General features: G+C 46.7%; 1 protein-coding gene across 1 annotated transcript in view; it reads left to right on the plus strand.

Moving 5' to 3' along the window:
- Positions 1 to 3403: 3403 nt before the first annotated feature.
- LOC138265296 (cytochrome P450 2J2-like) overlaps positions 3404 to 22908 on the plus strand; it is a 99981-nt gene continuing 80476 nt past the window's right edge. Inside the window, exon 1 of the mRNA XM_069212902.1 lies at positions 3404 to 3770. Within this exon, the coding sequence (XP_069069003.1) occupies positions 3600 to 3770 (171 nt within the window). The 5' untranslated portion in view covers positions 3404 to 3599. The remainder of the gene's footprint in view (positions 3771 to 22908) is intronic.

Consider the following 22908-nt stretch of genomic DNA (forward strand, 5'->3'; position numbering starts at 1 on the left):
TTACCAAATTGTGTGATCCTAGACAATACTTTTATTTCACTTCCACCCCTTTTTAGGTCCAGTATAGCAGCACTCAAGTGCTGCTTTTCCGATGTGTTGTTATCTATTTGAGCTTTTAACTACACCCACCTCACGCCCATCACTATCACTCGTTCATGGTCTTGCCCATCGAAAATCCTTTGTTATCATTAGTAAATGCTTTACGTTTGTCCCTACTTGGGGCCGTTTGCTTACCGCCTTGGACTTCGACCCTGTTACATGGCTAATTGCATTTTTGCTTATACGTTTGAGTGCGAGCAAACTTCTTTTTCCTTTTCATTGTCTCCTTCACGCTCATGCCTTGCCGCTTTGAATTGCCTCTCTTATGTGAAACTGTTTTACTTTTCATTTTCAATTTATATGGCAAGAAAAGTCAGGTTAGATGTTTACAACACTAATGCGAGACCCATTGCATTGCAAGAGCTTGTTCTTCATTATCACTTAAACAAGGACCTCAAAATACATGATTTCAGGATGCATGCTGTAAAAAACCTTTTCCTCTGTTTGATTTAATAAACTATAATGTTTGACCTGTATAAAAGGAACCCAGGTCCACCAAAGAGTGCACATAACAACTAACTTCCTTATTTAGTTCACTATTGGCATTGTAGGTAGGGTGGGGGGAAGAATTAATGTTTCTAAATTGATATTTGAAAACTATTACTTTTAAAATAATACATCTATATGCAGTAATATAATCTGATGTACTAAAGGGAAAAGGTTCTGCATGTTAATTAAATACACTTTTTGAATTTTGAAGAGACTATCATATTTTTACACTTTTGCTGTAAGATGGCTATAAAAATGAAGGTGCTCCTAAATTTAGGTTGTACGGGGTTCAAAAGTTACTTTCTTTACACCAATTAAGCTTTAAATAAATATTTGCCTGTTTATTTAACATCTTGTTATTGTTAGCATCTCTAGTAAACAGCAGCAGACTGCGGCTGTCCACCAGGGGCGCGCTTTAAGGTCACGAGGGCCTTATGCAGCCCGCAGGCCGTGCTTTGACTATAAGGCCTGTATTTATACTCTTTAGCGCCGCATTTGTGTCATTTTTGGACGCAGAAACGGCGCAAACTTGCAAAACACAATCGTATTTTGCAAGTTTGCGCCGTTTTTGCGTCAAAAAGCGGCGCAAATGCAGCGCTAAAAAAGGATAAATATGGGCCTAAATGCCTTAAAAAGATTGCCACATTTCCCAAAAAAATAAATACCCACCATTTGTTGTTTTTTTCAAGAGTCTGAAAAGGCCCTGACACCATACTAAATAGAACTTTAAACAAATCGTATGTATTCACTTGTAACATGACTTTTTATACCTCTGTGACTTTAGTCAGGGACAGGTAACGCAGCTTTAGAACACATTTAAAAGTACTTTCTATTTATACCTGAAGTTTGAACTTGAAGTATGTACAGGTAAGGGTTAAAACACTGCCTTTAGGAAAGTTTGTTTCTTTGTGTTCTGGCTGAGACCTTAAAATAGCAGTGGTGCGGGTAGAAAACCGGACAGGTGGCAATCCTACTGCCCCAGGGATGAAGGGAAAGAGTAAATGAAGCAGAGAGAAAGGAGGTGCAGTGAATATAAAGGGGGTAAGACAAAGGAAAGAACTAAGATAAGAGGTGGTGGAGCGGTGTCAGGAAAAGTACAGCAGAGAGGCGACGGATGATAGTAATGCGGGCGGAACAGCAAGAAAGAGCAAGAGGCTTGAAGAAACAGGGGAAGAGGAGCATTGTATGTGACGGGCAGAATCAGTGAGGGAAGGGAAGAGTCTGGGGGAATAGTTACTAACATTTTGCACTGAGTTTGCATGACAGAAGCGACACAAATCATATGTGTATTTGGAATGTACTTTCCAGCGCAAAACCTGTTTCTCGTTGGAAAGTCAACTGAAAGTAATGCAAAGCAGTACCTATTGCATCGTGCATTACTTTGTGTCAAAGTGGTGTTCCATGAGCAGTACATGGACATTCTCTTGCAACCACCCATAGTATTTCTAGCTAGTAAACAAGGTTTTGCATAAAACATCACACCCTTTTGACATTGGCAATATTGGGGAGAAATGCTTATAATTCTCCAAGCTTTTACAGCTATGCATGTGTACCTGACTATACTGCACACATACAAAGTAGGAGAAGTGTAAAACTTAGGCCTCATTTAGAGTTTGGCAGATGGGTTAATCCATCACAAACATGACGTATATCCCGTTCATGGTTTTATGATATCCGGAGGATGTATTCAGTGCTTGAAATGGAAAAATGAAAGTGCCGGTACTCTGTATCATAGTACCTGCTTGTTTCTAAGAAGTGCCGGTACTCTCCAATTGAAAGTATTACGTTATTCTTAAGATGTGCCGGTACTATCCTTCTCAAAATAAAAAAGTGCCAGTACTCAGTACCGGACAGTACCGGCCCATTTAAAGCACTGGATGTAATGGAATCGTACTACGGTGGACAGGATATTCATCACAATTTTGATGGAGTAACCCCGTCCGCCAAAGTGTAAATCAGGCCCTTAGTCTAGGCATAGTATTTTGTAGAGGAAGGTAGGAGTAAGAGTAATTTCTGTTGCTGCTGTTTGGGCAATCTGTTGTGGAATTTTAATCATACACTAATCTGGAAACTATTGCTGAACATCTGAGTAATCATGTCCTTCTGGAGAAACCTAGTCCTAGCTTTTAAGTCCAGTTTGATTAATGTAATGTATGTCCAAATTAATACAGACTTAAATATTTATACTTATTTTATTAGGGTTATTACTATTTATGTTTCAGCTGCTTCAAAAATGCCAAAAATGAATGGTCAATTGATGTCACCGCCTGTGATATTACATCTTACAGGGGCCTCGCGTGTTCCTATGCTGCCTGGGATCGGGAACCCCGAGACATCATGCACAGGAGAATAAAATTGCTTTAATGTTATTTTCCACGATCATGTGCACGTCATCGGTTTAGTTCGTCATCTCAGAGAGGACTCCAGAGTCAGAGGTCGAGGCCACTTTCGATTGACTTTTAATGGTCCGAGGGTTTTCACGAAGAGAGGAATATTACCAGAACCTCTGGGCAGCAACTTGATTGTCAGCCAGAAAAAGAGTTATCACCTCCCAGAATGAAGAGCTGGCGATGACTCACCTTAATAACATCTGGGCGACGGGGCGCTAATTCTTAGGAAACGGGCGCCTCGGGGGAAAAGTTCACAGAAGACACATAGGTCGGAGGGAAAATACTGTGTACTGTTCAATGCACATGACTTATCTGATTTATTTACTTAAAGCCAACTCTCCTTGAGTGCCCGGGAGAGGAGGATGGACTGAAATTGGAACAGGGATGCTCTGGGAGTGGTTTCTAGGAGAGGGAGGGATGAGTTGAGACGATCAGAGCTAGGACGCACTGTCAGGAGTCATCAAGTGACAGATGAGCCGGAGGTTCTGAGACAAGAGAGACGGTGAGAGGAGGTAAAAGGGCGAGGAAGAAATTAATGCAACAAAGAGAAACAGAGAGCGAGGTGGAATATAAGTGAAGGTTCAGCCTGTTTTGTACCCAAGGTAAAAGCAGGTGTCCGCCATGCCGCCCCTGGGTGCTGTGTTACTGGCCCTGGTGGTTACTCTTATCGCAACGCAATATCTCAAGCTTCAGTTGTTGAGAAGGCGGTATCCTCCTGGGCCAACCCCGCTCCCCATCATCGGCAACCTGTGGACCCTGAAATGTGAGCTTCGCTATGAGACCCTCATGCAGGTAAGAGCAGCTGGGGAGGGCAGGTCCAGGGGTATCGGGTGAGTCCAGGGTGGACACCACAGCACTGGCTGCTGCTGTGGGAGGACACATCAGTCGCACTGTGGCTGAAGGCAGGTGGTGTATTTCAGTGTTACAGGAGGGGGTGGAGAACTGATGTGTTGCACATTTCATGGTGCGAACTGAGGCACTGATGGTGAAGTAAGAGTGCCTTGGCATCCCTCTCACACTAGCAGCCACCAATTCTTCAGCTCTTCACTCTTACTGTATAGGGAGTGAATGCAGGCAGCACTGGATCTCAGTAAGAGAGAAAACACTGACATTCATACACAAGCATCTCACTTGTGAAGGGAGTGCATCATGACAAGAATGGGCAGTGGCAGCATCACTTGGATCTTGGGCAGGCTGGTTATCTTCAATTAGCAGATCCAGGGGGCAGCACTGGCACCTGCTGAGGCTTTGCAGTTCTTTGAGATAAGTTAGAACAGTTTCTCACTAAACAGGGTAGTCTTCCGCCTTATCCTCGCTTTGAAGCACCCTGAGGATGGCAACCCAAAATACAATAACATATCCAATTCTTACTTTTTTTGTGGGTGCACAGAGATTCACAGAACTCATAAATATGAACTGTTCCTCTGGTTTAAAGGGACACAATATATAAAGAATTAGAGTCTGTTAGTGATAAGCCAAAAAAAACAACTAGTGTTTGTGCTGCACTTCAAAATTTGAAAGGAACCAAACAAATTCAAATCCATTCTTCTAGGTACATATCTGAGTCCCATAGTAACCAAAACCCCATAAATATACCAGCGTCTGTAATTTCATTCCGATGACATACGTCCCATATTGCTCCCAGAGATAGTGTATCTTTTTCAGATAGTACTTGGTCATTAAGGAGCTGTTGATGGGTTACACTCTGTGCTGGAAATATTAGAAAAGAGGTTATGTGGTTCAGGCTCACGCAAATGGTAATTCCTTGGTGTTGGTGCAGTTGCCTCTAGGACCAAGGTAGATCTGCTTTGTTCTGCTTCAATTCCATCACTTGGTTTGTAGATGTTAACCCAATACACAACAACCTAAGCTACACAGGCATGAAGAGATAGCAGGTGTGGATGGAGTAGCACAGGGACCTTGCAGGGACAAAGAGCAAACAGCTACCAACAACATTCACAGCTGTAACTTACAACTTAAAACTGAATGCACCACGGCCCCCAGCAAGAGTGCTTTAACTTCCATTCAAATATATCATATCAAAAGGAAACTTGCACAGTGAAAACGCAAAATTAATCGATTTCTAATTTGTACTATAGAAAACAATAGTAAAGAAAATACTGGTTAATAAAAAAGGGAAACAGGAGTCATGACTACAAATCAATGTAGCGTTCACATAGCAAAATTGTTAGAAATGGGGTCTTTGGTTGGCAGTTAGGTTTCCTCCTGTCCAAGCAAGGGCCCGCTCTCTATCAGGGTAAGACACACACAATCCAAATTATCCTGTGCCCACCATCTGTTAGCTTGGCACTGACCAGTCAGGCTTAACTTAGAAGGCATTGCATAAAGTATTTGTGCAATAAAGCATGCAATAATACAATATAAACACCACAAAAATACACCACACAGGTTTAGAAAAATATAGAATATTTATCTGGTTAAACGCCGGTCAAAACACATTGAAATATCACTTTAGAAAATGATACAAAGAGTCTTTACTTCTTAGAAGCAATAAGTGTCTCTTATAAGCACAAAGTACCTGGTTTGTGTCTAAAATATCCGCAAGGGGCCACAGAGGAGGAGTTTTTTGTAGTTTTGGGCTAATTGTTGCGTCTTTTTCATTTGCTGATGTTGTTTTGGGGGGGGTCTTTCTCCGTTATTTAATGGGTGCTGGGACTTAGTGAAGGCATTTCTTGTTGGGATAATGTCAAAGGTTCCTTCAAAGAGACGCAGGATTGTTTCCTCTTCTTCATCTTCGGGGGAGGATGTTGCGGTTCCCCTCTCCACTCCTGGGGGTTGCCAGGTTGCGGTGGGGGCTCCTGCACCTCTCATGTCCAGGGAGGAGGTTCAGGACATGATTGAGGGGCTGTGTCTCATGCTCTGCAGGCTGGAGCATCCAGACCCGGACGTTCTTCGGCTGCCCGGCCTTCAGGGGCTACGGAGGGGTCCTCTTCTTCAGATGATGACACTCTTTCTACTTCTTGGTGGGAAATATGAATCCAGGGAAGAGATGTGGGAGGTTCTGATGCATGTTGGGTACAGTTTAGGTTTTCCTATTTTTCAACCTACGGGGACTGATTCGCACTTGTTCCCTCATTATCAAATGCCTTCGAGGTTTGCCATGCCTTTTCAGGGCCCTGTTAAGGATATGGTGCTTCGGGAGTGGAAGGATGTGGACAAGTCTCAGGTTCCGCGGTTCCTTCAGAAGCTGTACTTATTGGAAGGGGAAGATGTGTTGCCACCTTCCGTTAAGCTGGATTCCATTTTGGCAACTCTGATTGGCAAGACAGCGGTCAATCCGGAGGATTGTGTTCCTGCTGATGCCACTGACCGTAAGGTGGATTCAAGTCTAAAAAAGGCATTTGCGGCTGAGAATTTGGCCCTCAGAGCGGGTATTTTTTCTGCTTATTCTGCACAATCCTTGGTGCAGGATTTTGACAAACTGGCGGTTGCTGTTCAGGAAGGTTCGGAGTGTTCGGAACTGCTGGCTGTTATGGAACAACAGGCCAGGTTGCTGGCAGACATGTCTTCTGATGTTGTCCGTACTTCGGCTCTGACATCAGGAGCTTTGATTGGGGCTCGCAGATCCCTCTGGTTAAGGATGTGGAAGGTGGATCCTGGGGAGAAGTCCGCTCTCCTGAGACTGCCTTTTGAGGGGCACAATTTGTTTGAAGATCAGTTGCCTTCCATGCTTTCGAAGGCTTTTAAGGAGAGGAAACACGACTTGCCTTACAAAGGTGGTTCTTCTTCTGGCAAGGGTTAGCGGAAGCATTTGCGGTCTTCACCCAAAGTTGATTCCAAGTCTTTTTCTTTCAGGAAGCGTCGTTTTCAGCCCTGTTTTTCTCCTAAAAAGTCTGCTTCTTCGGGGTGGGGCAGATTCAAGAAGGGGTCCCGACAATCATTGTGGGCCTGGAAAAGGGCTGGTTGGGGGATGGCTGAGGCACTTTCTTCCCGTTTGGAAGGAGGATGTTGGCGATCGCTGGGTGCTGGACATTGTAAACAATGGCTACGCCATAGACTTCGACAGGGTACCTCCAGATTCCGGGGTTCGTCCTACTCTGCTGCCTGTGGACGGGGTTCGGAGGCAGGCGTTGTTGGAAGGGGTCCGGGACTTGCTTCTCAAAAGGGCCATATCTCATGTGCCTGTGGGGGAGAGGGGTCTGGGCACTTATTCCATCTTGTTCCTAGTTCCGAAGGTGTCAGGGGGATTTCGTCCTGTCCTCAATCTGAAGGGTGTGAATGCCTGGATCAAGACGGTACATTTCCGTATGCTTTCCATTTAGTCGATTTTTCCTCTGGTCAGTCCAGGGGATTTCCTGGGTGCTCTAGATCTGCAGGATGCTTACCTGCATGTTCCAGTGGCTCTGCCTTCTCAGCGGTTCCTCCACTTTGCGGTGGGCCAGGACCATTTTCAGTTTTGTGTCCTGCCATTTGGCCTCAAGTCCTCTCCACGGATTTTCACCAAGGTACTGGCCCCTCTGGTGGCTCTTCTACATTCCGAAGGGGTGTTTGTCCATCCTTATTTGGACGATATTCTAATTCAAGCGCCCACTCAAGTTATGTTACAAAGGCATGTGGCCCGGGTTCTGTTGGTCCTGCAACACCACGGTTTTTTGGTCAACTGGGGGAAGTCAGATTTGGTTCCTTCCCAGGATCTGGTTTTTCTCGGGGCCCAATTTCAGACTCTTCAGGGCTTGGTGACTGTGTCGGAGGAACGGTTGGTGTGCCTCCAGTCATAGGTGTTGTCGATCTTGTCACAGCCGGCTCCCAGAGCCCTTCAATGGTTACGTCTGCAGGGTCATTTGGCATCTGTGGTTTTTCTGGTGCCGTGGGCACGGTTTCATCTTCTTTGCCTGATGAACTGGTTTCTCGTTTGTTGGTCTCCAGGGTCGAGTTCTCCCCTCGGGCACGGATTCCTGTGTCAGGGTTTGTTCGCCGGGAGTTGGGTTGGTGGCTGGTGCCGGCTCATTTTCGTGTGGGGGTGTCTTTATCTCCTCCTCACCCGGTGGTAGTGACGACCGATGCCAGCCTCTCCGGTTGGGGGGCTTGGATGGGGTCGGCTCATGTCCAGGGGCTTTGGTCACCTCTGGAGGCCAGATGCTCCGCAAATTGGTGGGAATTGAAGGTGGTGCTTCTGGCTCTGGTTCATTTTCAGGAATCCCTGAAGGGTTTAGCAGTTCTTATTTGGACAGACAACTTGGTGACCAAAGCTTACTTGAACTGGCAGGGAGGGACCAGGTCGCAGTCGCTGTTCCGCATTGCGAGGGACATTTTTGTTTGGGCACAAATGTGGGTTCTTTTCCTGCGTGCCACCTACATTCAGGGAGTGGTCAATGTTTGGGCGGATCTTCCGAGCCGGGTCATTCCTTCGTCTCAGCTTTTCTCCCTCCTGTTGTCCCTGTTTCATCGCCTGGTTCACCTGTGGGGTCTTCCGGTGTTGGGTGTGTTTGCCTCCCCAGAGAATGCGAAAGTCAGTCGCTTTTGCTCCTGGTTTTGTTGTCCTCAGGCTTGGGCGGTGGACGGGATGTTGTGTCCTTGGCCACAGGGTCTTTTGTACTCGTTCCTGCCCTTCCAGTTGCTCCGTGCATTTCTGGTGAGGGTACGTCTGCTGAAGGCCAGGGTTCTCTTGATCGCGCCCCATTGGCCACGGGCGAATTGGTTTCCGTTGCTTCGGTTAATGGCATCTGATCAGCATGTGGACTCTCCCTCTCTGTCCCTCGCCTCTGGAGTTTCCTTGCCTCCCGATGGGATCGTTGAGGCGGTTGCACTTGACGGCTTGGAAGTTGAACGGAGGGGATTGATGTGCTTAGGGGTTCCAGTCGCTTTGAGTTCTACTTTACTGGCTTCGCGGCGTCATTCCACTTTACTGTCTTATGGTCGGCAGTGGAAGATATTTTCTTCCTGGTGTTTGCGGCATAGGTTGGATCCTATGGCTGCTTCTCTGTTTGAGGTGATGCAGTTTTACAGGATGGGGCCCAGTTGGGGTTGTCTGTGGCTTCCCTTCGGGTGCAGTGGGCTGCAATTCAGGCTTTTAGGGGTCTGTGGCGTAATCTGTCTGATGAGGGTCATTTGGTGCCTTGGTTTTTCCAGGGCCGCCTTAACTTGTTTCCTCGTCCGATGCGAGCCTTTCCTTCCTGGGATCTTTCTTTGGTGTTGGAGGCTTTGACTGTTCCTCCCTTTGAACCTCTGGATTCATGCGACTTACATCATCTTTCTTTGAAGAACTTTTTTCTGGTGGCCATTACTTTAGCCCGTCGTTTGGGGGAGTTAGGGGCCTTGGCCTGCTCTTTTCCTTTTTGTAAGGTTTTTCCTGATCGGGTGGTACTTATCCCAGTTCCTTCGTTTGTTCCCAAAGTGAATTTGTCTTTCCATGCTCGTCAGGAGGTTATCCTCCTGCTTTTTGTCCCGATCCTTCCTCGGATGAGAAGGTTCGGTTGCATTCGTTGGATGTACGTCAGGCTTTGTTGGAGTATCTAAAAGTGGTTGCTCCTTTCCGGAAAGGTGATTCTCTGTTTGTTAATTTCGGTCCGGCCCGGAAGGGGGAGAAGCCATCCACTGTTTCCTTGAGTCGTTGGGTTCGCTCTCTGATTTTGATGGTTTATTCTTTGAAAGGGGTTGTTCCGCCCCAGGGGATACAGGGACGTTCTACCAGGGCTATGGCTGTTGCGGTGGCGGAGCTGCAGGGCGCTTCTGTGGTGGAAATTTGCAGGGCCGCTACTTGGGCCTCACCTTCTACCTCTGTTCGTCATTACAGACTGGCGGACTTGGGCAGTTTGGAGTCGGTATTGGGTCACTGTGTCCTCTAGGATGTAATATGAGGGTGATTGTCTGATGTCCTTTTTTGGTTGTGATTAAACTTGTTGCAACTCAGTGTCCATCTCCTGTTTTTCTCTTGCTATGTCTCATTGGTGGAAAGGAAGGCGAAGGAGGGACGGGAGGTAATGCGTCCATTACTTACAATAATGTCATTACTCCTAGTCCTACTCCCTCGTCTTCCTTTCCATTCCCTCCCGCCCTCCCGGTACGGACCACCTGAGTTGCTGCCTGGGTTTGTTTCTGCACAGGAGATGGTGTGGGTGGCAGGGGATTTAAGGGGAAGGGAGGGGTCTAGGGATAGGCAGGGAGCCTCTCATTGGTGGAAAGGAGGGTGAGGGAGTAGGACTAGGAGTAATGCCATTATCGTAAGTAATGGACGCCTTACAAGACACCGCCACGAGAAAGGAAAGAGAGTGAGGGTGTGGAAAGATTTCTCTTGTTTGGTACACAGAGGAGCTGGGTTTTTACTTTTTGGCAGGCGTGCGCCATGCTGGTCCTCAGTGCTGCGTTTCTGGCTCTGATTGTGGCTCTCCTGGCGGGGCAGTATTTCAAGCTTCAGTGGTCGAGGAGATGGTACCCCCAGACCAAACCCACTCCCCATCATCGGCAACCTGTGGACCCTCCGGTTTCAGCTGCGCCAAGAGACCCTCATGCATGTACTGTAAAGTTAACAACAAAAACGATTACACGTTTAATTGTGTGAATGCAGTAGGACAACCAGTGTGTCATGGGCCCTCGGGCAAGGAAGGAAAAAGCTCCCCAAACCCAACTGCTGTTTGAATTATAAAACACAGCAAAGCTTTGGACCCTCTAAAATATTTTCTTGTCCTGTGCGTGTGCTGCCATAGCATGACAGCCCGGCCAAGTGTCACATATGTTGCATTAGAATAACGCATTTTCCCGCATTACTGCAATACCTCAGATTGTCACGCAAGTCCTGAAGTCATGTAAAACCTTCTTGTTCCAGTTTCTTACTGTCAGGTAAGCTCCGAGCAGGTGCAGCTCCTCCGTTAGGGCGGAGGAGCATCTACCCACCCCCCACAAGCAGCAACCGCTGCAAATCACCTTTAACAAACAAAATGATTTTAAACCATGCTTATTATATTTTTGTTTGTTAAAGGGGCGGGCATTGGGGATGACAAGATGAGTGCACACTGCACATATGTTTTGCCAGCCATCTCGGGCGAGCCAAACATACATGCGTAGTAGGCTTTTTCTGGGCTGGAGAGAGCATGCACAGACTCCCAGTCTGCCTGGAAGCACCTTGCTTTGAGCAGAGTCAGGATTGGCCGCATCGCCCACTCCCTGCCCCCAACAAAGCCACGTGAGCCGCTCCTGGCCCGAGTAGTGTTTATCAAGGGCCACAAGGTGGCGCTGGTGTACAATGGGAGTTGTAGTATTCTTGATATATTATGATATTTATCTGGTTCCCTCATCTTCATTGCTTTATTTTGCTCACAAGAAAGTGTCACTGATAGTTGTTGAAATGTCACTCATAATTACACTGAAATTTTGAAAATATCACCCATAGCAATTTGAAATCTTGACAGCTATAGCATGGATGCAGCTTTTGCATGAAAGTGATGCTCCATATGTATATATCACACTCACAGAACTACAGCAAGATGTACACACTTTTTGGACAGGTACTGGTGGTTACTGCCTCTTGGATGTGCCCTGGGTACTGCTTACCAGTCCCAGGACCAGTGCTCTGTGTAAAATGGATATGCAAATTGGCTAATTATAATTGGCTAAGTTAACCTACCTATAAGTCCCTAGTATATGGTATGGCATGTAGGTTTAGGGACCACAGCATATGTAGTGCACCCATAGGTGCACTGCTGAGGTGCCCAGTGTCATTTTAAAGGCAGGCCTGCCTTGCTGGCTGCTTTTAAATTAAAGTTATATGCAAATTCGACTTTGGAATTAAAAGTAGTTCCAAAGTCTTAAACTTCCTTATTTTTGCATATAAGTCACCCCTAAGGTGTACCCTATGTGCCCCTAGGGCTGGGTGCCATGTAACTATAAGCAGGGACTTTAAAAAATAGTTTTATAAGCCCTGGGGAGGTCAAAACAGCCAAATTCGTTTTTCCCTCATTGTAGTAAATGGCCTTCATAGGCTAGAATGGGGAGACTTTATTTTAATTTTTAAAGTCTCCTTAAATGATGCATACGAAGAGTTTGGTATCAAATTAATTGTTGTAATAAATCCCACACCTTCCAGTTGTGGGATTTAATATAACTTGTTCAGGTAAAGAGTTTTAAACTTTACCTGAAAAGTTGCCAATTTCAGCCCTGCATTGTTTTTGCTGCTGTGCTCTGATTGGCCAGCCTCTAGCAGCCAGGCTGCCTTGATGAGGTGTGAAGTGGCCTGGCTTCACACAAAGGAATGTGCCTGTGGGAGAGAATCTCCCCTCAGCAGATGGTGAGGCGGGAAGGAGGAGGGCTGTCAAACTGGTCTTCAAAGGCAGAGAAGGACATTTGGAGCAACCAGCAACACCCCCACATCCTGCAACCCCAGACAACTAGGTGCCCCCTTGATTAGATTAGGAGAGGTCAGGAGAGGGGTGTGTTTATGATTGTTAGCCACACCAGTGGGTGGGCTCAGCCAGATGTAACCTCCAAAAATCAGATTCAGCCATGATGGATTTTTGGAGAATGTTGCCTCCTGGGATTGATTTTTGCCACACTTCCCAGGAAGTGGTCATCACAGGGGGAAGGACCCTTCGCCTGATTGGAGAACCAGGACCCCCCTGCTTTTCACCCAGGAGCAAGGATAAAACTGGCAGACCTGCACCCACACCACAGATCCCCATCAGATTCCAACAAGGAAGAACCAAAGGAGAAGAAGGACTGCCCTGCTGGACACCTGGCCTGCACCTGGAACCTGCACTCAGAAGGACTGCACCAGCTGCACACTTGGGCTTCACCACAAGAAGGACTTTGCCTGGCTTCAACTGGTTCAAGGAGGGACTCCCTGTTTGCTACGGGTGAAAAATTGCTATCCAGAGTCCCCTGCACCAAATCCTGAAGAAATCAACCAGCTTGCCACTGCTCGGTGGCCAAAAAGGAGTTTGCGCCAGGTGCCTTCTGGGAGTTGTAGTCCGCACCCCCCAAGGACCATCTCAGAACTTCTGGACCCTTGGGGTGAGCTGTGGACCTCAAAAGAACCTTAAAAGGACATCTGGGAGAAGTCCCAGAAGTTTGGAGAACTTTTGTAAAAAAGCTCCATAGAGGGACCGACCCGCCGCGGCAACTCTAGCTGGCTTGCCTCAACCGCGACCCGGCCTGATTTGCTGGTTCGTCCCGGTAAAGAAAATCTCTGAAAAAGAGACTAAGTCCGAAGGTAAAAATCTCCACGAGGATTCCCGCATCGCGCATCCGCAGAAGGGCTCCAGGAGGTCGGATTGGACTAGCAGGTTCGTCCCGCTGAAGAAAATCTTCGAAAAAGAGACTAGGGGGGTTATTCTAACTTTGGAGGAGGTGTTAATCCGTCCCAAAAGTGACGGAAAAGTGACGGATTTACCACCAGCCGTATTACGAGTCCATTATATCCTATGGAACTCGTAATACGGCTGGTGGTATATCCGTCACTTTACCGTCACTTTTGGGACGGATTAACACTCCTCCAAAGTTAGAATAACCCCCTATGTGTGACATTTTCATAATTTCAGTATAATTATGAGTGACATTTCACAGACTATGAGTGACACATTTTTGCAAGCAAAATCAAGCAATGAAGGTGAGGGAACCATATAAATATAGCAATATATTGAGATTCCTATACCTCCCTGGTGCACCAGTGGAACCGTGTGGCCTTTGATAAACACTACTCAGAATTTACCTAGCAAAGTGAGAAATTTTAATTAGAAGGATTTGGTGCAGTTCAGGACATGGTTCTTTTGCATGACAATGTCAGGCATTGCAGTAATGCGGGAAAATTACCGGAATTGTTTCATTCTAACGCAATATACGTGACACTTGGCAGAGCTGGTGTTGGCATGCAGCTACAAGATGATACGACGGCCTTGCCACAAAATATTTATTTAACATTATTTTCAGCAATCCTAAACAGCAGCCGAGCTGCTCTTCATCATGACTAAAACTCACAGGTGAGACCTATTGGCTCTACCAATGTTTGTTTATTTTAGTATGTATGTGTTGCCACTGAACACAAATGTTTATCTAAAACTGTGTATCTGTGAGCATACGCACATGTACATGCATGCAAATCTTGATGTATGTATGCGAGTGTGTATTTGTACATCTTGCTGTAGTTCTGTGAGTGTGATATATATATCTGGAGCATCACTTTCATGCAAAAGCTGAATCCATGCTATAGCTGCCAAGATTTCATATTGCTATGGGTGATATTTTCCAAATTTCTGTGTAATTATGAGTGACATTTCAACAACAATCAGTGACACTTTCTTATGAGCAAAATAAAGTGATGAAGATGAGGGAACCATATAAATATCATAATATATCAAGAATACTACAACTCCCACTGTACACCAGCGCCACCTTGTGGCCCTTGATAAACACTACTCGGGCCAGGAGCGGCTCACGTGGCTTTGTTGGGGGCAGGGAGGGGGCGATGCGGCCGGGGGCCCTGCGGCCAATCCTGACTGCTCAATGCAAGGTGCTCCCAGGCAGACTGGGAGGCTGTGCATGCTCTCTCCATCCCAGAGAGAGCCTACTGCGCATGTATGTTTGGCTCGCCCGAGATGGCTGGCAAAACATATATGTGCAGTGTGCACTCATCTTGTGTTGGAAAATGGGTTATTGGTAAGGGCAGGTAGATACCTACACTTAGCAATATGCCACTAAACCTCCACTAAGGTCCAGTTAGGTCTCAGTAAATTAGCCCCAGCTCAATCCTTGGTAGCTTGGCAACGAGCGTCAAGGCTTAACTTAGGAGACAGAGGGGGTCATTCGGACCCTGGCGGTAAAAACCGCCAGTGCCAACGACCGCGGGAGCACCGCCAACAGGCTGGCGGTGCTCCCATGGGCATTCTACCGCCGCGGTCAGAAACGGAAAACCGGCGGTGTACTGCCGGTTTTCCGCTGCCCTGGGGAATCCTCCATGCGCCGCCATGGGGATTCCGACCCCCATTACCGCCATCCTGTTCCTGGCGGTTGTCACCGCCAGGAACAGGATGGCGGTAAGGGGTGTCGTGGGGCCCCCCTAACAGGGCCCCACCAAGATTTTCAGTGTCTGCCATGCAGACACTGAAAATCGCGACGGGTGCAACTGCACCCGTCGCACCCTTCCCACTCCGCCGGCTCCATTCGGAGCCGGCTTCCTCGTGGGAAGGGGTTTCCCGCTGGGCGGGCGGGCGGCCTTCTGTCGGTCGCCTGCCCGCCCAGCGGGAAACTCAGAATAACTGCGGCGGTCTTTTGACTGCGCAGCGGTATTCTGGCGGTTCCCGCCAGGCCGGTGGCTTCTCCCGCCGGCCAGGGTCAGAATGACCCCCATAGTCCTTGACAGCTATGCAACACGGATGCATACAGTTCACAAAAACGAATGAGACAGGCATTATTTTCTTTTTATTTACCAATTGAAGGTGGATTAGCAAATAAAACGCTGTGGAAAATGTGTCTTTTTGGTATAGGGCTTACGTGTTTCTTTGCTATAGCGCCAGTGCACTTACAAATAAATAAATAAACCAACGGTGGAGTGTGTTAGGGTTTGTAATGGTGATCCGCTATGCAGTACAGGCAAGGACTACACAGGCATGTTACTTAGTGTGCATACAACAACTTCACCACTCAAGGGAAGTAAACCTTTTGATAACATGTTCCACATGATCTTTGACTCCTCAACTCCTCCTCCTTTGTGGGGGTGAACAAACCTTTGCTTTCACCATGATACTCCCCAGTGAAGGTACGCGTCCAATTCTACAGGGGTGGAGAGGATCTGCTAACCAGAACCTCAGTGTTTATGCTCTCTCTGCTTTTAAAATTGTCACTGCAGGCTAGTGACTAATTTTACCAATTCTCATTGGCACACTGGGACACCCTTATAATTCCCTAGTATATCGTACCTACGTACCCAGGGTGTTGGGGTCCAGGAGCTCCCTATGGGCTGCAGCATTCCTTTTGCCACCCATAGGGAGCTCAGACAATTCTTACACAGGACTGCCATTGCAGCCTGAGTGAAATAACGTCCACGTTATTTCACTTCCATTTTACACTGTACTTAAGTAACTTAAAAGTCACCTATATGTCTAACCCTCACTTAGTGAAGGTTAGGTGCAAAGTTACTAAGTGGGAGGGTACCATGGCACTAGCCAAGGTGTCCCCCCATTGTTCAGGGCAATTTCCATGGACTTTGTGAGTGCAGGGACACCATTACACATGTGAACTACATATAGGTCAATACCTATGTGTAGCGTTACAATGGTAACTGCGAACATGGCCATGTAACATGTCTAGGATCATGGAACTGTCACCCCAATACCATTCTGGTATTGGAGGGACAATTCCATGCATCCCCGGGGCTCCAGCATGGACCCCCGGTACTGCCAACCCAGCTCTCTGGGGCTTTCTCTGCAGCTACTGCACTGCCAAACCTCAGACAGGTTTCTGCCCCCCTGGGGCCTGGGCAGCCCAGTCCCAGGAAGGCAGAACAAAGGATTTCCTCTGAGATAGGGTGTAACACCCTCTCCATTTGGAAATAGGTGTTAAGGGCTGGGGAGGAGTAGCCTCCCCCAGCCTCTGGAAACGCTTTGAAGGGCATAGATGGTGCCCTCCTTGCATAAGCCAGTCTACACTGGTTCAGGGAGCCCCCAGCCCCTGCTCTGGCGCGAAACAGGACAAAGGAAAGGGGAGTGACCACTCCCCTGTCCATCACCACCCCAGGGGTGGTTCCCAGAGCTCCTCCAGTGTGTCCCAGACCTCTGCCATCTTGAATGCAGAGGTGTGAGGGCACAATGGAGACCTCTGAGTGGCCAGTGCCAGCAGGTGACGTCAGAGACCCTTCCTGATAGGCTCTTACCTTGTTAGGTAGCCAATCCTCCTCTGAGGGCTATTTAGGGTCTCTTCTGTGGGTTTCTCAGCAGATAACGAATGCAAGAGCTCACCAGAGTTCCTCTGCACTTCCCTCTTCGACTTCTGCCAAGGATCGACCGTTGACTGCTCCAGGACGCCTGCAAAACCGCAACAAAGTAGCAAGAAGACTACCAGCAACATTGTAGCACCTCATCCTGCCGGCTTTCTCGACTGTTTCCTGGTGGTGCATGCTCTGAGGGCTGTCTGCCTTCACCCTGCACTAGAAGTCAAGAAGAAATCTCCAGTGGGTCGACGGGATCTTCCCCCTGCTAACACAAGCACCAAACTTCTGCATCACCGGTCCACTGGGTCCCCTCTCATCTTGACGAGCGTGGTCCCTGGGACACAGGAGCTGGATCCAAGTGTCCCCAACTGTCCAGTGGCACTTCCGTCCAAATTTGGTGGAGGTAAGTCCTTGCCTTCCCACGCCAGACAGTAATCCTGTGTACTGCGTGAACTGTAGCTGCTAGGGCTTCTGTGCACTTTTGCAAGACTTCCTTCGTGCACAGTGCAGCCTAGGTCCCCAGCACTCCGTCCTGCATTGCTCAACTTGCTGAGTTGGACTCCGACTTCGTGGGATGCTCTTTTGTTGTGCTGAGATGACTGCCATGTTCAGATCTTCTGAATACCTGTTCAGGTGCTTCTGCGGGTGCTGCCTCCTTCTGCGTGGGCTCTCTGTGTTGCTGAGCGCCCCTCTGTCTCCTCCTCCAAGGGACGACCTGCTGGTCCTTCCTGGGCCCTGGCAGCACCCAAAATCCTCAACTGCGACTCTTGCAGATATCAAGGCTTGTTTGTGGTCTTTCTGCATGGAAATAACTCTACATCCTCCCACGCGCCGTGGGACATCTTCTGACCAAAGGAGAAGTTCCTGGCACCTTCTGTAGTTACAGAATCTTTGGCTTCTTCCACCTGGAGGCAGCCCTTTTGTACCTTCTTCCAGGGTTTAGTGGGCTCCTGCCCCCCCTGGACACTTGCGTGACTCTTGGACTTGGTCCCCTTCCTTTGCAGGTCCTCAGGTCCAGGAATCCGTCTTCAGTGCTTTGCAGTCAGTTGTTGTCTTTGCAGAATCCCCTATCTCGACTGTACTGTCTTTCTGGGGTAGTAGGGTAACTTTATTCCTACTTTTCAGGGTCTTGGGGTGGGGTATCTTGGACACCGTTAGTGTTTTCTTACACTCCCAGCGGCCCTCTACACACTACACTAGGCCTGGGGTCCATTTGTGGTTCACATTCCACTTTTGGAGTATATGGTTTGTGTTGCCCCTAGGCCTATTGTCTCCTATTGCATTTTATTGTGTTCTACAGTGTTTGCACTACTTTTCTAACTGTTTACTTACCTAATTTTGGTTTCTGTGTATATTTTGTGTATATTACTTACCTCCTAAGGGAGTATATCCTCTGAGATACTTTTGGCATATTGTCAGTAAAATAAAGTACCTTTATTTTTAGTAACTCTGAATATTGTGTTTTCTTATTATATAGTGCTATATGATATAAGTGGTATAGTAGGAGGTTTGCATGTCTCCTAGTTCAGCCTCAGCTGCTCTGCTATAGCTACCTCTAACAGCCTAAGCTGCTAGAACACTTCTAATCTACTAATGAGGGATCACTGGACCTGGCACAAGGTGTAAGTACCACAAGGTACCCACTATAAGGCAGGCCAGCCTCATACGTTGGTGGTGCAGCGGTGGGAAAAGTACTTGTAACTGCTTTACCACTTTGTCATTGGTGCTTTTCATGAGAGAAATATATATACAGAATAGTTCAAGATATACACATTGAACTAAACAGTTTAACTTTCCTTCTCTAAAACTTTTAAAAGTTTGAAAAAGTTTTTTCTCTGTTCTTTTAAAAGTTCCAAAAATGCTTTCTTTCTCTGTCCTAAACCTTTTCTATCATGTCTGCAGTAGAGCTTACTCCCACAATTATTCAGGCAACAAATGAGAGTTTAAACTTTAAAAGATAAGCCTAAGCTGCTAGAACACTACTAAGCACTACTAATCTACTAATAAGGGATAACTGGACCTGGCAAAAGGTGTAAGTACCACAAGGTACCCACTATAAGCCAGGCCAGCCTCCTACAGCGATGGGTAAGGAGACAGAGTATAGGCAGTCAGGGATGGGGTAGCACATGGACAAAGGAAGCGGGGCAGGGATGGAGAAGCAGACAGACAACAGAGGCTGACTGGGGGTGGGTAAACAGATAAGCAATATGGGTAGGCAGGGATGGGGTAGCACATGGACAATGGAAGGCAGGCAGGGATGAAGAAACACACAGACAACAGAAGGTGGACGGGGGCGATGGTGAGGCAACCAACATGGAGGGGGGAAGCTACTGAAGGAAGCTATTGCGAGGAGAGAAACACAAGGTTGAAAATGAGGCATGTGGAGTAAATGAGGGGGACAGCTGGAAACCACATGCACTCTTGTAGAGTGCTTAATCAAAAAGAAAAATTATGTGCCTGAAAAGTGAGCAGTGGAAGGACACAAGTAATGAGTTCATGCTCCAAAGAAGGGACAACCAACAGAAGAGAAAAGCTCATGAATATGAAGCAAGCAAATGAGAGTGTCAATAAAGCCAGCTGATGGTAAGAACGGGCTGTAAGCCAAATGTAAACTAACAGTGTGTCTTGCAACAGATATCGCGTTTGCTGTCTCAGGAGAGACCCAAAAAGAGATGGTTGGTGGAATGCTTGATTTCATCTTATCTGCTAGTAATCCCTGAAAACCACATGCTACTCCATTTTTTGCCCAGTTTATTCATCTGACAGAGACCATTTGTTAGCATTGGGGTCTCTAGTTGGAAGTGGTTTGCACCCTGTTCAAGTAGAAACCCTCACTCTAGTCAGGGCAAGGGAGGTACACAGCTTAGATAACTCCTGCTCACCCCTTTGGTAGCTTGGCTCAAGCAGTCAGGCTTATCTCAGAGGTCATGTGTAAAGTATTTGTACACACACAGTAACACAGTGAAAATACCACAAAAGAAGTTCACACTAGTTTATAAAAATAGCCAAATATTTATCTGAAACAAACCAAAGCAGCAAAATCCAACATACACAAGTCAAGATATCACTTTTTAAAGGTTTTAGATGAGTCTTAATCCATAGAAATTAATAGTGGTAACTTTTTAGCACAAAGTACCTCCGATACATTAAAACCAAAGACGATGTGGGCCGCAGAGAAGGTGAGGCACTGAAAAAGCAAAGCGATGCACCGGTTTCTTACTGTACAGGGGAGGTCATGCGTCAATTCTTTCTCGCAACTGAGGCAATGCACTGGTTTCTTACTGGCAGGGGAGGTGATGCATTGATTCTTTCCCCGCAGGAAAGGCAATGCATTGATTTCCAGATATGCAGCCTCTGTTCCTTACTGTGGTGCGGGGTCAATGAGAAAATTACACCCAGGTATTATGCGTGGAAAATCCGGATGCACTGTGATGTTGGGGCTGGAGTGAAACTGGCACTGCGTCGATTCTGCAGACGCAAGACTGGGGCTGAGTCGATTCTTCTGCTGCAGGACAATTGCTGTGTCAATTCTTTAGCCTCTGTGTGTTGATTTTCTCCCTCAGGTTGCCAGCTTGCACTTCCAAGAGCCCAGGGAAGGGAGTTGGCACCACTTAGCAAGTCAGGACTTTCAGCAGAAGAGCGCAGGCACTGACAGATAAAGTCTTTGATGTCCCAAGACTTCTTATAAGGAGGCAAGAGAACCTTGGAAAGCAGGATGTATAAAGCAAAGTCCAGTCCTTTCACTCCCAGGACAGAAGCCACAAGCAGAAGGCCAGCACAACAAAGCAACAGGGAGTGTGACAGTCCCTCCTACAGTTTCCAGCTCCTCTTCCTGGCAGACTGTCCTCAGTCCAGCAGTGTTCTAACTATGTGGTGTCCGAGGTCCAGTACTTAGACCCATTTCTGTCTTCAAAGTAGGCAAACATCAAAGTAAAATCTTTGTAGTGCACAAGACCCTGCCTTTCGTGCCCTGGGCCCAGACACAGTCCAGGGGGTTGGAGACTACTTTGTGTGAGGACAGGCACAGCCCTATTCAAGTGCAAGTGTAAGAGTCTCCCACCACTCTAGCTAAGGGAGACCCACCAGCCCGGTGATGGACCATCAGGATATGAAGTGCACACCAGGTGGACCATTTGGATATGCAGGCACACATTAGCTCCCTTTCTGTGACTGTCTAGACGGAATACACAAACAGCCCAACTGCCATTCTGACCAAGACGTGTATTCAGCAGACAGGCAGAGGAACATAATGGTTAAGCAAGAAAATGCCTACTTTCCAAAAGTGCTATTGGTATTTTCAAACTTACAATTCAAAAACCAACTTCACCAAAAGATATATTTTTAAATTGTGAGGTCAGAGACCCCAAACTCCACATCCCTATCTGCGCCTAATGGGAAATTACACATAAAGGATATCTCAAGGTAATTCCCATGTTACCCTATGGGAGAGATAGTCCTTGCAGTAGTGAACAAGCATTTGCAATGCATGTGTGTCACATTTTTGGGATTTAGAGCTATTGGTGTTGTAAATGACAATGCATTTTACCCATGTTGTTTGGCTTGGAGTGGTTGTCTGTGATGTGGAGTGGAATAATGTGGGTTGGATTAGAATTGTTAGTTGTGGAATTGTGTATGGTGGGATTGTGTGGTGTGGACTGGATTTGTGTAGAGGAATTATCTGGCATGGTGTGCAGTGGCATTATGTGGATAGTAATTATGTGGTATTGAGTGTACTGGAATTATATGTAAAATTTTATTTTGTATTGTGGAGTGGTATGTAGTGGAGTTTAATTTTGTGGTGTGCTGTTAAATTTTGTGGCATGATGTGTAATTCAGTGGTGTGGTTTGGATGTATGTTGTGTGGTGTGTAATTGTGCTGTTCAGTTTAATTATGTGTTTTTTTTGTCAAATTATGTGGTGTGGAATGGAATTGTGTGGTGTGGAAGTGTGTGGTGTTGAGTGAAATTTTGCTGTCTGAAATTATGTTGCATGTTATGGATTGTATTTATGTGGATTGTCACTATGTAGCATAGAATGGATTTATGGGGCATTGAGTAGAGTGTAATTATGTGGGGTTGCAATATGTGGCATTGCCTGGCATTTTGTGGCATTATGTTGTGTGGTGTAGAATTGTGTGCACTGAATTGTGTGGCGTGACATTGTGTGGTGTCTCGTGGAATTATGTGGCATACTTTGGAGTGGTATTATGTGGCATGGTGTGGAGTGGAAATACGTTGTATGGTGAGAACACTTAAAAGTACAGAGATCTACCATAAGCGTAAACTACTCCCTAGAAAGTAGGGAAGGACCTACTAGCATTTCTTCTTTCAATCCCCCAAGTCCCCACACCCCAACCAGGTTAAGTGAAGGGGCAGAGATATGGACATTGAAGCAAACAATGCTAGGTCAGTCAAAGCCGAAGGCTAAACAGAATGTTGAGTGTTACAGCATGCCCTGTCAGTGCATATCTGCAATCACTGTGCACGTGAAACTACATCATCATATCCCGCCTGTGCCCCATGTAACACCATATCCGGTTGCGAGGAGGTCATGTAAGTGCAAAAGCTTCTATACTCGCACCATATGAAGGAGTTTAATAAAGGCTACTACAAGGCGCTCCTTAGGAGACACTCATTAGGCCCGGCCCATTTAGTGTGTAAGAGAACGTCAGCCAAAGGGCATTATAGGGTCCTCCTCCAAATGTCACAGAGGATCACACATGTCGGTACTCAGAACAAGTATTTACAAATTATCAGTGTAAGCTTAGCGAGCAGTTCATATTCAGATTTCACCAGCACTTTAAAATGCAATTGAGAGTGAATAAGCAGTTTCATAACATTCAAGTACACTAAGCAACGGCTACCAACTTGCGTATTAATGGTTGTTTATTTTTTCATAAAACAACTCTAAAAAGAGGATAACATTTACAGAACACTTCTAAAACATCAAGAGCTACAAATTTAATGGACATAAATGTGCCAGCTGGTTCGAGGTCTGAGACTTCATACAGTGATAAGACAATCATCACACACCCATTGTGAAGTCGCTCAGATGTCC

The sequence above is a fragment of the Pleurodeles waltl genome, chromosome 11 (genome assembly GCF_031143425.1).
Source record: "Pleurodeles waltl isolate 20211129_DDA chromosome 11, aPleWal1.hap1.20221129, whole genome shotgun sequence".
In the NCBI taxonomy this organism is placed as follows: domain Eukaryota; kingdom Metazoa; phylum Chordata; class Amphibia; order Caudata; family Salamandridae; genus Pleurodeles; species Pleurodeles waltl.